A 14,727-nucleotide genomic window follows, 5' to 3' on the forward strand; every position below is an offset into this window, starting at 1 on the left:
TGATCTCTAGTCCTGCCCTACAACTTGGAATCTCCTTTCAGCATCACCTTGGGGATTCCTTTTGTTTCTCTTTTGTGCAGGATACCTTGTTTCTTGGATTTCATACCTTTTCTGTCTTTTGACTAACATTTGTCCTGGTGTCATAAATCCTCTCCTATCTTTCTGAAGAACAATGCATGGAATATCCATATTTTGAGACCTTGCATGTCTGAAATTGTCTTTATTCTGGACTCATAATCAGATCATAGTTTGGCTGTGTGTAGAATTCTAGGTTGGAAATAATTTCCTTCAAAAATTTGAAACCATTCTTTCTTGTCTTCTATCTTACAATGTTTTGATAAGCCTAACTGCTCTGATTCTTGATCCTTGTATGCAACTTGTCCTTTCTCTCTAGAAGCTCTTAGAATTGTTTGTCTGTGTCCAGTGTTTTGAAATTCTATAATGATGGATGTGGTGTGGGCCTGATTTGTTTTGCTATCAGTGTGCCCTTTCAATTTAGAGACTCAGTTCTCCATTTCAGGATAATACTTTAAAATAATTTCTGTGATGATTTCTTCCATTCTGAGTCTCTGTTCTTTTTGTGGAACTGTCATTATTCAGATGTTCAACTTGCTGGACTGATCCTTTGCTTTTTATTAATTTTCTCCTAAAGTAGAGCAAATTTGATTTTCAACTTTATCCTCCAGTCTTTCTACTGAATTTTTATTTCTGCTATCATGGTTTTGATTTCCAAGAGCTCTTTTTTTCTTACCTGAATAGTAGTTACTTTTAAAAATAGATTCCTTGTTGTTATCTTACACACACAATATATTATCTCTCCGAGGATCTTGATGGATTTTTTGTTTAATTTTCAGTTGCTTTTTCTCCCTTGCAATTTGTTTCCTCTAAGTTGCTCTTTTTCTTCTTGCTTGTTTTGGTGTCTTCCTTGTACATTAAATACTTTCCTTAAATGTTTTATGATCCTTGGCTGTCAGCTTATATTTTAGAATGAGAATATTAAAAAGCTGATTGGAAAGATTGTGTGAGGGCTGGGGCACATAGGCCAAGGGCTTAATTGTAGGATTCCTTCACCTGTTTCTTTAAGAGAAGCCTGATGAGAGTACCTTTGGGATTTCTCTTTGGGGCTGGACAGACTCTCCAGATGAGTTTTTCCAAAGATACAGTCATTTCATGTTTATGTTTGTTTAGGAATCAATTTCACAGGTTTGCTAAATCAGTTACCATTCCTCCATTTGCTTTCTAGCTTCTAAAATGTTGCTGCTGTTGTCTCCTTTCCCTGTCCCTTTGTTCCTACATGGCCTGGAGGATAATACGTGCATTCGCCGCCTGCCCCTCTCCCCCCAGCTCCCAGTTTTCAACTGGAAGTCCCCATTATTTCTTTAGGATGATTTTATTAGACGACAACTGCAGGATCGCGCTGAAAGGTTTTGACAGAAATTACCAGATTGCCCTTAAGTTGTATGTATATGTGAAAAGAGGAATACTATTATATAATAATTGTTTTGCCACAAGTATTAAGCAGCTTTCAGGAGTATTGCGTGCACGCACCCATACGCCTCAATCCTCCGCCTGGCGGCGGCCGGACACAATACAAGAAAAGGCTTAAAAAGCAATTAGAGATGCGCACAACAGCTGGGCGAGGACCGAGAAAAACTGCTTAACTCGGCCTAGCGGGTAGACGGTGCCTCTCTGGAACTGATAGAGGGTGGGAGGGGGTCCGATATCGTTGGTGATTGGTTGGCCTCTCTGACGAATCGTGAGCAGCGAGTGGTTTTGCTAATCGTCGTGATCCACCTCCTCGTGGGCTTTGGAGGCACATTAGCAAATGGGACTAGGGCACATAAGAGGGACAGAACATTTAGCCAATAACACCTTGTGGCGTTGATGGGCGGGGTGAGGCCGCCGCCAGGTTTAGGGCGGAAGGAGTTGTTCTGGATTAGAAGGGGAACGAAAGATGGCGGCGGAAACGCTGCTGTCCAGTCTGTTGGGGCTGCTACTTCTGGGGCTCCTGTTTCCCGCAAGTCTGACCGGCGGTGTCGGGAGCCTGAACCTGGAGGAGCTGAGTGAGATGCGTTATGGAATCGAGATACTGCCGTTGCCTGTCATGGGAGGGCAGGTGAGGAGGCGTAGAGGGGACGAGGGTCCGGGGCAGAAGGGGAAGGGGGAGAAGGTAGAGGAAGAAGGGCAGCTGTGGAGTCTGTGGCGGGAGCCTAAGGAGAATCGGGAAGAGTTAAGCAGGGGTTTTATGAGGACTCCGGAGGGTCGTAATCAGAGACCCATTCCCTTGGGGCCAGGGCCTGGGAGGGGTGGGGCTTCCCACTGTCCACTTCAGGTCCCAGTTCCTGATTGAAACACTCAGACTCCTCCCCCGTGGAGAAGTGGGAGTGCCCTCGCCCCTCACTCGCTAAACACAGCTGGAGGACTTGTGGTTCTCTCTGTCTTGACTGGGCTCTTCCCCAGGATATGAAGAGGGATCTCGTTGTTCTCCCTGATCCCAACCTCTCTTTGCCTCCCTGCCCCCCGACCCCCACTTCTTTCCCAGAGCCAAGCTTCGGACGTGGTGATTGTCTCCTCTAAGTACAAGCAGCGCTATGAATGTCGCCTGCCAGCTGGAGCTATTCACTTCCAGCGTGAAAGGGAGGAGGAGGCACCAGCTTACCAAGGGCCTGGGATCCCTGAGTTGTTGAGCCCAATGAAAGATGCGCCCTGCCTGCTGAAGGTGAAAGGGACTGGGATGGAGGGAACTAGGGCTTGGAAACTATCTATTTGGGAACCATTGTGCCTGTGAATGAGGAGTGATGGGGAGGATCTGTTGGAGTTAAGAAGGCCATTGAAGGAGTAGGCATATTGTACAGATAGGAAAGAAGCAAAGAATCCTGTAACCACAGATGACACTTTGCTGAATGTAGAGGAGAGTTAGAAGAGCTCAGAATTAGGGTTAAGCTAAGACTGAGGTGCTAAAGAGGGTCAATGTGGGGCAGTAGGGGCGCTCCCCTAGAGAAGCCTTCCTGGTAAAGTCACCCCCTCCCCTGTCACTCTCTGCCCAGTATCCTATTTTATTTTCATCATGGCACTTTTCATGATCTGAAATCATCTTTTTAACTGAATCGTCCGTTTATTCATTTTTGGTCTGAGTCCTAGCACTAGAACGTAAGTCTATGAAGTCAAAGAATTTATCTTGTTCACAGCTCTATCCCCCGTGGCTAAAACAGTGTAAGAGGGTTCAATTAATACTTTAATATTCTATGTTTCCCTGGTCTGAATGCTACAAGGATATCATGGTTTCATATCTTTATGGACGACAAAGAAGGATTTTTTTTCTTTTTTTGGCTGTGTTGGGTCTTAGTTGCCGCACGTGGGATCTTCATTGAGGCACACGAGATCTTTCACTGCGGCACGCGGGCTTCTCTCTCTAGTTGTGGCGTGCGGGTTTTTCTTTTCCCTAGTTGTGGCATGCAGGCTCCAGGGCGCATGGGCTCTCTAGTTTGAGGCACGTGGGCTTAGTTGCACCACGCTATGTGGGATCTTAGTTCCCTAACCAGGGATCGAACCCACATCCCCTGCATTGCAAGGCAGATTCTTTACTACTGGACCACCAGGGAGGTCCCCAAAGAAGGACTTTTTTATAAAAAGAAAAGAGTGGAAAGCCTCCAGGTGCAAACCACTTAGGCTGTAGAGGTCTCTCTCCAAGTCACAGAAGGCAAACAGGCCCTCCCTCCTCACCGAGAACCTGGAGGATTGAGTGTGGAAGCAGAGGGAGATGAAAAGTAAATGAGAGATTATGTGTCTTGGAGCCAGGAGAGATTCTGGTTCCAAGAAGAGACATCTGTACTCCATCCCCCGATTGTTCGTTTTTTTTTACTGTCAGACCAAGGACTGGTGGACATATGAATTCTGCTATGGACGCCACATCCAGCAGTACCACATGGAAGGTGACTCCCGCCTACATTTTTCCTAAGCCCTCAGCAACCTGTCATGGAAGGTGACCTGCCTCCCCAGTTCCCTTCCCTCCTAGTCCTCTGAGGACAGGGTAACCACGCTTCACTGTGCTTTCTCTTGCAGATTCAGAGATCAAAGGTGAAGTCCTCTATCTCGGCTACTACCAATCGGCCTTCGACTGGAATGATGAAACAGCCAAGGTGGCAGGAGTGTGGGATTGGGAGAGAAAGGGGTCTGGGCTGCAGACTGAGAGCCCTGACGAGAAGGGGAGGGTCAGGATTAGCTGACGTGTTTCTTGGGGTTTGGTGGCTATTAGGATAAAGTGCTCTTCTTCCCCCTTGCTGTCTTTCTCACACCCCTCCCTCCTGCCTGATATCCTCCCCAGGCCTCCAAGCAGCATCGCCTGAAACGCTACCACAGCCAGACCTATGGCAACGGGTCCAAATGCGACCTCAACGGGAGGCCCCGGGAGGCTGAGGTTCGGGTGAGTCTTGGGTGAGGGAAGTTGACACTCCCCCAGTGACAACTCAGATTCTAAGGGAAGAGGGCAGGGTTGCGTGGTATAGTCAAGAGTTTCTCTCCCAGACCCTAAACTCTAAGTTTAAGACTCATATTTCTAGCTTCGCGTCACTGCCTGGATTTTCAGAGGCAGTTCAAGTCAACATTTCCCAAATCCTCCCCTCTGGACCCCCAACCACACTTTTATCTGTGTTTCTCCTTTTTGTCACCTAAGCTGGACATCTGAGTGTCATTATTGACTCTTACTTCTTCAATTGTCCTCCTTTCATCATTTAACGACTCTGCAATGAGGTCGTGCTGGTGTAGGTATTGGGCTCTGCTCTGGGGGTACAGTGGTGAGCAGACACGCAGCCCCTGCCCTCATGGACTACAGTCAGGAGAGGAAGACAGAGATTAAAGAATCACAGAAATGAGCCTGTGATTACAAACTGAGAAGTGATATGGAGGAAAGGAATCAGGGTCAACAACAAAGTCCACTCTCTACTTCTAGACTTCTCTCACAACTCGCCTCTTCTTTCCCATGCTTGGTACCTTCATCTCACTTGCATCACTGCCAACAGCCTCTTAACAAGTGTTCCCCATCCAGTAGTCCTTAACTGAGTTCAGGCAGACAGCTGTATGGTAGGCAGAGTTTCTCAGGTGATTCTAATGTGTATTCACAAACATAAACACCTGTAGAGAACCACGTGACACAAGAATTATCTTCACGTAATACAGATTTGCACATGCAGCTGTGTGCTGGTAAATGCGGAGCACCGGGATCGCCAGGGTAGGGTGGGGTGGTGGAGGGGGAAGCCCAGACGTAATGTTTGCCAGTATCCATGGTATAAATATCCCCATCGTGGCAAAATTCATACTATCACTGTGATGTCAATCATCTTGCGACATCCCTGAAAACTTACCAGTTGGCTCTGGCGAACTGGCCTGACCTGGCTTCAGCACACCACTATGAGCAAGTGTCCCTTCTCTACCGAGTTCTGGAAAGCCTTCAATAATTATGCCTCACACAAAGGATAAGATCCAAACACTTCAGCACAGGCTGGGGTGGCAGCAGCGGAGGTGGTGGGAAGCAGCCAGATTCTGGATATATTTTGAAGGTAGAGCCAAGATTTGTTGATGGATTGGATGCGAGGTGGAGTCAAGTATGACTCCAGGGATTTTAGCTGGAGCAACTGGGAGAATGGAATTGTCATTTACTCAAGTGGGAAGAAACTGGTTTGGAGGAAGAAACTAGGCTGGTGTTGGACATATGAAGGTCAAGATGCCTATTAGATATCCCAGTGGTGATGGTCAGCTGGTAGTTGCGTCTGTAACTCTGGAGTTCCGGGACAGGGTCTGGGTTGGAGATATAACATCTTACTGCGTTTCTGTCCCACTGCCCTTCTTCCTGTCCTTTGAACCAGTGAGTCTTATTGTTCCCTCTGCCTAGCGCCATCTTCCCAGAGATCTTTGAATGGCTGGCTCCATCCTGTCAGGTTATATACACCTATGACACCTCCACAGGGAGACCTAACATAGGCACACAGACACACACACCCTTCCGCCTTGATCCTGGTAAACAACTACGGTGTTTTATATTCTTCAATGCATGTATCATTTCCTGAAATTAGTTTATTTTTTGAGTTTAATCTGTCTCTCTATCCCCAGTAGAATAAGCTCTAGGAAGTCAGGGACAATGTCTGTCTCATTTTATGCTGTATCCTCAGTGCCTTCAACAGCGCCTGGCACCAAGTAGGTGCCCAGAGATTATTTACTGAATGAATGGAAGAAATGATGAGCCATTTCAAAGGCCACTTTATTTTACGTGACCTTTCTTGGCTAGCCCAGAAAGTTCGTTGTGTTCCCTCAGCGCTTCATATACATGCAACCACGTCCACATATATCCCCGTCTTAGCCTGTTTGGGCTGCTGTAACAAAATACCACAGGCTGGGTAACTTATAAACAACAGAAATTTATTTCTCACAGTTCTGGAAGCTGGAAGTCTGAGATCAGGGTGCCAGCATGGTTGGGTGAGGGCCCTCTTCCAGGTCACAGACTTCTTGTGTCCTCACAAAGGAGCTCTGTGGGGTCTCTTTCATAAGAGCATTAATCCCATTCATGAGGGTTCCATCGTCATGACCTAAGCATCTCCCAAAGGCCCCACGTCCTAATACTGTCACAGTGGGCATTAGGAATTCAATATACGAATTTTAGGGAGACACAGACATTCAGACTACAGCAGCCCACAGCATCCACACACATATATGACCTATTATAGCGCTTGATCGTATTGTTTGTTTCTTTACTTGTCTGTACCTCCAGTAGGCCGAGAACTGAAGGCAATTTTCCTCACATCTGCTGAACCATATGCCCTGTGCTAAGCACTGGAGATGAAATGGTGACTGAGAGACCCAGTCCTGCTCTCAGGAGACAGACATTAAATAAAGAGCCACAGGAAGCAGGGTAGACTCTCTGATGGGTGAGGCACTTCTCACAGGGGAGCACACGATAAAGGAACTAATCGAGTCCAGGTCAAGGGGAGGCCTCTGGAGGAGGTGGCCTTTGAACCAGCAGTTGAAGGATGAAGAGTTAGTCCAGCAGCTATAGACCAGTGGGAAGGAGAGGGCGTTCCAGGCGGAAGGTACAGTGAGTGCAAAAGGCCTGGAGGCAGGAGGGATCGATAGCCGTTCCCAGTGACTGGAGGGAATTGTGGGAGATGAGGCTGGGCAGTCTTTAGGGGCAAGTCACAGGTCATGAAGCTCTGTAGCTGTGTTGAGGGGTTTGGACAATCGGAGAAACGAGGGGCGCCAGTGAAGTACTTTGAGCAGAGTGGTACCATATTCGGTGTTGGTTTTGAAGGCTCGCTCTGGCTGGAGCATAGCAAATGGGTGGGAGACCAGTGAGAAGGTGGTTGCAGTAATCCAGGTGAGAAAACAAGGTGGTCCAGGGGTGAAGACATGTGAATTATTGGAGAGATTTAAGGGGCAAAATCAATATAGTAAGATTCCCAGGTTTCTGGCTTGAGCAACTGGATGGATGGTGATTTGTTTTTGAGATGGGTACAGTGGGAAGAGGAGTAGGTTTGGTGAAGGAAAATGATGATTTTGATGTTGAATACGATGATTTTAGTGGCTGTAGGCATCCAAGTAGAGATATCTGAGGAGGCTGTGGATCTGTGGGTCTGGAGCTGACGAGAGAGATCTAAATGGAACCCAGAGTGCTGGAGCCATCAACATACTGTTAATGATTGAAGCCATGGTATGGATGAAATCCCCCCCTTGCCCCCCGCCCAAGAAACAGGATATAGTGAGAAGTGGGACAGAACTGTGAGGAAGCCAGCATTGAAGCCTGGGCAGAAGGGAGCTTTGCCAAGAAGAAGCGACCAGAAGGGAGACTGTGGTGACATGGAACCCAGGAAGGACATGTCTCAAGGAGGGACTGGTCCATGTTGTTGGCTGCATCTGAACCTTCAAGGAAGTGGAGAATTAAAAACTGCTTGTGGGTGATCATAGGAATTGTTATTTTAATAAAAGCAAAACAGGAACATGGAAATAAAAATTCAGACTGTAGGGATGGGAACCAGATGAAAATTGGTAAGTCCTCTGCTCCCAGTCTCCCCTGACCAGTCCTTGGGTTGGACTCAATGCCAGAGGTCATTGGCAATCTCCACCAGAGCAGTTTTAGTGGGCTGGTGAAGCTGAGGTGTTGAGGAACGTGGTGAGGAAGTGGGAATCTTTGAATAAGTCTGGCTGTGAAGGGAAGGGAAAAGGCGAGCACTAGTTAGCAGGGCTGTGGGCTTGGGAAAGTGGGACTTTGTGCTTGTTGTTTCATGTGTTAAGATAGGAGCGTGTTTAAATGCTGGGTGGACCTAGTAGAAAGGAGGCAAGGCTGAGGTTCAGGAGAAAGAATGAGAAGAGAATGTGGGCAGGGCTGCGATCCTGAGGAGGCGGCTCTGTGCTTGTAACTAGAACAGAAAGATGGCATATTTGCTGGGGAGTCTGGAGGTTTTAGTGGCAGAAAGTTGAGGGCGTTCCTCTGTGGCTGCTTTTATATCCTGATGGGCCACCCAAGTTCGTAGCCCGAGTGACTGAGTGAATCCCCCACTCCGGGGCAGGCCTGGTGAAGTTCCATCTTCCCAGTGCCTCCTTGGCGGGAGCAGTGTGCACAGCGTTTGGTAAAAGTGCAGTTTCCGGGGAGTTTTGGAGCAATCGGTTAGCCATCTGGAATTAAATAAATTTGGATCCCTATCTCAATTCGTACATTAAGATTTCAGAGAGATCTAAGATTTTTCCATTAAAATGTTTAATTATGAAACATTTCAAACATACAGAAAATAATGTCAAAGAGACCCATAAATCCACTGCCAAGTTAAACAGATGTTAACATTTTGCCATATTTGCTTCAGATCTGTTTTTTTTAATAGAAGGAATAAAATGCTAATGATATAGTAAAAGCCACCCTCTCATTTCTTCCCTCTCTTTCCTCTCCAGAAACAACCACAACCATCTCTATGCTTGCTTTGTACTTTTATTAATGCTACACATATCACAGGCAATATATGTATTTTGTATTTTGAAATTATACATTGGTATAGTTTTGCTTTTTCACTAATCCATGTTTTTACCATTCTGTGGAGTGACATGGAGATCCAGTTCGATGACTTTTTTAAAAAATAAATTTATTTATTTTTGGCTGCGTTGGGTCTTCATTGCTGCACGGGGGCTTTCTCTAGTTGCAGCGAGCGGGGACTACTCTTCGTTGCGGTGCGTGGGCTTCTCATTGCGGTGGCTTCTCTTGTTGCGGAGCACCAGCTCTAGGCGTGCAGGCTTCAGTAGTTGTGGCACGCGGGGTCGGTAGTTGTGGCTCACGGGCTCTAGAGCACAGGCTCAGCAGTTGTGGTGCACGGGCTTAGTTGCTCCGCGGCATGTGGGATCTTCCCGGACCAGGGCTTGAACCGTGTCCCCTGCATTGGCAGGCGGATTCTTAACCACTGCGCCACCAGGGAAGTCCTAAAATGGGTTTTTCTATACCTGTAAAATATGCTGTTGAGATTTTGATAGGATTGCATTGAATATGTATATCACTTAGTGTAGTATTGCCGTCTTAGTAATATTATGTTTTCCAGTCCATGAACATGGAATGTCTTTCCATTTATTTGTATCTTCTATAATTTCTTTTGATAATGTTTTGTGGTTTTCAGTGTACGAGTCTTTCACCTCCTTGGATAAATGTACCCTAAGTATTTTTTTTTGATGCTATTGTGAATGAAATTTTTTTTTAAATTTCCTTTTTGAATTGTTCATTGCAAGTGTATAGAGATACAACTGACATTTGCATGTTGATTTTATTCCTGCGTCTTTGCTGAATTCATTTATTAGCTCTAACAATTGTCTTGTTTGGGTTCCTTTGGATTTTCTTTTCTTTTTTTTTTTTTTTCAGGAGAAGGAAGGATTTATTACTTACAGCAAGTACGAAGGACAGGGGGGATCTTTCCCAAAGCAGTGTCTCCCCGAACAGCAAAATTGGGGAATTTTTTAGCTAAGGGTACAAGCATACTCATGAAGAGGCTTGAGTAGAGGAGATCAGCATAGAATTGGGGCAGAAGTGGACAGAGTCCAAGCTTTAGTGTATTGAAGTCAGGAAGGTCAGTATCATTATTCTGGCCTCTATCTGGGTGGGGGCCTTAGTTCCTACAGAACTCAAAGACTGTATCAGATTGCTATGTATATCCCTTGAGGAGGAGCTAAAACTGCACCCCAGATGGGACTCAAACCCGCAGTCTTCCAAGTGAAACCATACAGCTCGTCTCAGGACTTAATGAAGCTCAGGTTCTTTATGTTTCAGAGCAGAAGGAATTCAGCAAGAGGGAAAGTGATAGGTAAGAAGTAGATTTATTAATATCCTTTGCAAAGAGGTTGCAGGAAAATGAGGCACAAGAGATGGTCATGTCCCAGGTCTCAGGTGAGTTCCTGGGATGGGCCATCAAGTGAGGGTCCTTGATTTTGTGCAGGAAAGAATTCAAAAAGCAAGCCGTAGTAAAGTGAAAGGAGAGATACACATTCCATAGGCAGAATGTGGTCCATCTCAGAAGGCAAGCATGGCCTCCTTTGGATTTTCTATGTGTAATGTCATGTCACCTCTGAAACAGATAAATTTACTTCTTCCTTTCCAATTTGGGTGCCCTTTATTTCTTTTTCTTGCTTAATTGCTCTGGTTAGAACTTCTAGTACTGTGTTAAATAGAAGTGACATAAAGTAGGCATCCTTATCTTGTTCCTAATATTAGGGGAAAGGCTCTCATTCATTCATCATTGAGTGTGACATTAGTGGTGGGATTTTCATGTATGGCCTTTATCATGTTGAGACATTCTCTTCCTAGTTTATCAAGTGATTTTATCATGAAAGAATGTTGAATTTTGTTAAATGCTTTTTCTACGTGAATTGAGATGATCATGTGGCTTCTTTCTGCATTCTATTATATTAATGTGATATGTTATATAGATTGATTTTTTTATATGTTGAACCATCTTTGCATTCCTGGAATAAATCCCACATAAATCATGATGTATAATGCTTTCAGTGTGCTGCTGAATTTGTTTTCCTCGTATTTTGTTGAGAAATTTTGCATCTGTATTCACAAGGGATATTGGCCTATAATTTTCTTTTCTTGTAATACGTTTGTCGGGCTTTGGTATCAGGGTAATGCTAGCCTCATAGAATGAGTTAGGTAGGCATTTTTTAATATATTCCATATTTAATTCCTTAGTTATTTACATTTTCTCTATAGCTTATCTTTTTCTTTTGTTTAGAATGTCTTAAATGTACCTTTAACTAACAAAATTTTTTTTCAGAACAAACTTTTTATTGAAGTAGAGTTGATTTACAATGTTGTATTAGTTTCAGGTATACAGCAAAGTGATTCAGTTATATATATATTTTCAGATTCTTTTCCATTATAGGTTATTACAAGATATTGAATATAGTTCCCTATGCCATACAGTAGGTCCTTATTGTTTATTTTATATATAGTAGTGTGTATCTGCTAATCCCAAACTTCGAATTGATCCCTCCCCCACCCCCTTTCCCCTTTGGTAACCATAAGTTTATTTTCTATGTCTATGAGTCTGTTTCTGTTTTGTAAATAAGTTCATTTGTATCATATTTTAGATTCCACATATAAGTGATATATGATATTTGTCTTTCTCTTTCTGAATTACTTCACTTAGTATGATAATCTCTAGGTGCATACATGTTGCTGCAAATGGCATTATTTCGTTGTTTTTATGGCTGAATAGTATTCCATTGTGTATATATACCACATCTCTTTATCCATTCATCTGTCAATGGACATTTAGGTTGCTTCCATGTTTTGGCTATTGTAAATAGTGCTGCTGTGAACATTAGGGTGCATGTTTCTTTTTGAATTATAGTTTTATCCGGATATATGCCCAGGAGTGGGATTGCTGGATCATAGGTAACTCTATTTTTAGTTTTTTTGTTTTTGTTTTTTTTGCGGTACGCGGGCCTCTCACTGTTGTGGCCTCTCCCGTTGCGGAGCACAGGCTCCGGACGCGCAGGCTCAGTGGCCATGGCTCACGGGCCTAGCTGCTCTGCGGCATGTGGGATCTTCCCGGACCGGGGCACGAACCCGCGTCCCCTGCATCGACAGGCGGACTCTCAACCACTGCGCCACCAGGGGAACCCTATTTTTAGTTTTTTAAGGAACCTCCATACTGTTTTCCATAGTGGTGCACCAATTTACATTCCCACCAACAGTATAGGAGGGTTCCCTTTTCACCACACCCTCTGCGGCATTTATTATTTGTAGATTCTTTAATGATGGCTATTCTGACTGGTGTGAGGTGATACCTCATTGTAGTTTTGATTTGCATTTCTCTGATAATTAGCAATGTTGAGCATCTTTTCATGTGCCTGTTGGCCATCTGTATGTCTTCTCTGGAGAAATGTCTATTTAGATCTTCTGCCCACTTTTTGATTAGGTTGTTTGTTTTTTTTTGATATTGAGCTGTATGAGCTGTTGTATATTTTGGAAATTAAGCCCTTGTTGGTCACATTGTTTGCAAATATTTTCTCCCATTCCATAGGTTGTCTTTTCGTTTTGTTTATGGCTTTCTTTGCTGTGCAAAAGCTTTTAAGTTTAATTAGATCCCATTTGTTTATTTTTGCTTTTATTTCCACTTCTCTAGGAGACGGAGGCAAAAAAAATTTCTGTATTTTATGTCAAAGAGTGTTCTGCCTATGTTTTCGTCTAGGAGTTTTATAGTATCTGGGGTTTTTGGGGGGTTTTTTTCTGTTGTTTTTTTTGGCTGTGTTGGGTCTTTGTTGCTGTGGGCCGGCTTTTCTCTAGTTGCGGCAAGCAGGCTTCTCATTGCAGTGGCTTCTCTTGTTGCGGAGCACAGGCTCTAGGCGTGCAGGCTTCGGTAGTTGTGGCATGTGGGCTCAGTAGTTGTGGCATGTGGGCTCAGTAGTTGTGGCTCGTGGGCTCTAGAGTGCAGGATCAGTAGTTGTGGCGCACGGGCTTAGTTGCTCTGAGGCATGTGGGATCTTCCCAGACCAGGGATCAAACCCATGTCCCCTGCATTGACAGGCGGATTCTTAACCACTGTGCCACCAGGGAAGTCCCAGTATCTGGTTTTATATTTAGGTCTTTTAATGGGATTGTTTTCTTAATTTCTCTGATATTTCATTGTTAGTGTATAGAAATGCAGCAGCTTTCTGTATATTAGTTTTGAATCCTTAACTCCAATATGATTAAAATTTTCAGTCTTTTTGTTTATAGTTTGTACTTTGGATCTTTTATTAAATACTTTTCTATTCACCTATATTTTTGAAGTTTTAGAAGATTTCTTATTATATTTCGGACTTCAATTCAATCAAAAATTTAATGTATAGTGTAAGCTTGGGACCTAAATATACCTAATTTCCATCAGGATAACCAGTTGTCCCAGCATCATTTATTGAGTAATCTGCATTTCCTCTCTGATTTGTAGCACCACCTCAGTCATTTATCAGGTTCCAATATATGTGTGTACTTTCTTATTGGCTTCTCTTTTGTTTTAAAAGTCTGTCTATTACTAAGTTTTGTTATCTGATAATGTGCATTTTCCTTTGTTCTTCAAAACCATCTGGGCTATTATTGGATAAGTTCTGTGAAAAACTGTTTTGGGAGTTTTAACTGCAAGTATGTTGAATTTTAGATTAATTTGGAGAGAATTGATATTTTATGATATTGAGTCTTCATATACTATGAACATGATGTTTACTTGTTTTTATTGTCTTGTACTTTAGTAAGATTTAAATGTTCTCTGTGAAGCTCTCGTACATCTTATGTGAGGTTAGTACTAGAGACCTTGTAGCTTTTGTTTATTTGTGTCTTGTGTGTATATGTACATGTTTCAAGCATACAGGCACCTTATAGTTTTTGATGCAATTGTAAATGGCATCTTTTAAAAAGTACATCTTATGATTGATTGTTGCTGGTGTATGGTCACATTAATTGATTTTATGTATTGATCTTGTATGTAGCAACTTTGCTGAACTCTCTCATTTCTAATAGTTTGCAGATTCCCATGGATTTCCTGTGTAAATAATCATGTCATCTGCAAATACGGACAATTTTGGTTTCTTCCTTTCTAATTCATATACATTTCATTTTCCTTATACTTACAGTGCAATAGAAATGGTGATGATGGCCATCTTTGACTTGTTCCTGACTTTAAAGGGAATGCTCCTGAAGTTACACTAGTTTTTAAAAGTATTTTATTTATTTATTTAGCCGTGCCAGGTCTTTTTGTGGCACGCAGGATCTTTGTTGTGGAGTGCAGGATCTGCGTTGTGGCGTGCAGAATCTTTAGTTGCGGTGTGTGGGATCTTTTTTTTTTTTTTTTGGCTGTGTTGGGTCTTCACTGCAGTGCGTGGCTTTCTCATTGCGTTGATTTCTCTTGTTGCAGAGCAGGGGCTCTAGGCACGCGGGCTTCAGTAGTTGCGGTGCGAGGACTCAGTAGTTGTGGCTCATGGGCTCTAGAATGCAGGCTCAGTAGTTGTGGCACATGGGCTTAGTTGCTCCACGGGTTGTGGGATCTTCCCGGACCAGGGATTGAACCCGTGTACCCTGTATTGGCAGGCAGATTCTCAACCACTGTGCCACTAGGGAAGTCCCCATGTGGAATCTTTAGTTGCGGCATTCAGGATCTTTTTTCATTTGCAGCATGCAGGATCTAGTTCCCTGACCAGGGATCAAACTTGGGCCCCCTGCACTGGGAGTGCAGG

General features: G+C 43.9%; 1 protein-coding gene across 4 annotated transcripts in view; it reads left to right on the forward strand.

Moving 5' to 3' along the window:
- The first annotated feature begins 1,912 nt into the window (after nt 1–1,912).
- The window catches only part of OS9 (OS9 endoplasmic reticulum lectin), a 29,629-nt gene continuing 16,814 nt past the window's right edge, over nt 1,913–14,727 (forward strand). For all 4 annotated transcript variants that reach the window (XM_067697145.1, XM_067697147.1, XM_067697146.1 and 1 more), the window contains exons 1-5: nt 1,913–2,116; nt 2,543–2,719; nt 3,869–3,932; nt 4,063–4,139; nt 4,325–4,423. In XM_067697145.1, the coding sequence (XP_067553246.1) occupies nt 1,955–2,116; nt 2,543–2,719; nt 3,869–3,932; nt 4,063–4,139; nt 4,325–4,423 (579 nt within the window). In that variant the 5' untranslated portion in view covers nt 1,913–1,954. The remainder of the gene's footprint in view (nt 2,117–2,542; nt 2,720–3,868; nt 3,933–4,062; nt 4,140–4,324; nt 4,424–14,727) is intronic.

Source organism: Pseudorca crassidens, chromosome 11 (assembly GCF_039906515.1).
Source record: "Pseudorca crassidens isolate mPseCra1 chromosome 11, mPseCra1.hap1, whole genome shotgun sequence".
In the NCBI taxonomy this organism is placed as follows: Eukaryota; Metazoa; Chordata; class Mammalia; order Artiodactyla; family Delphinidae; genus Pseudorca; species Pseudorca crassidens.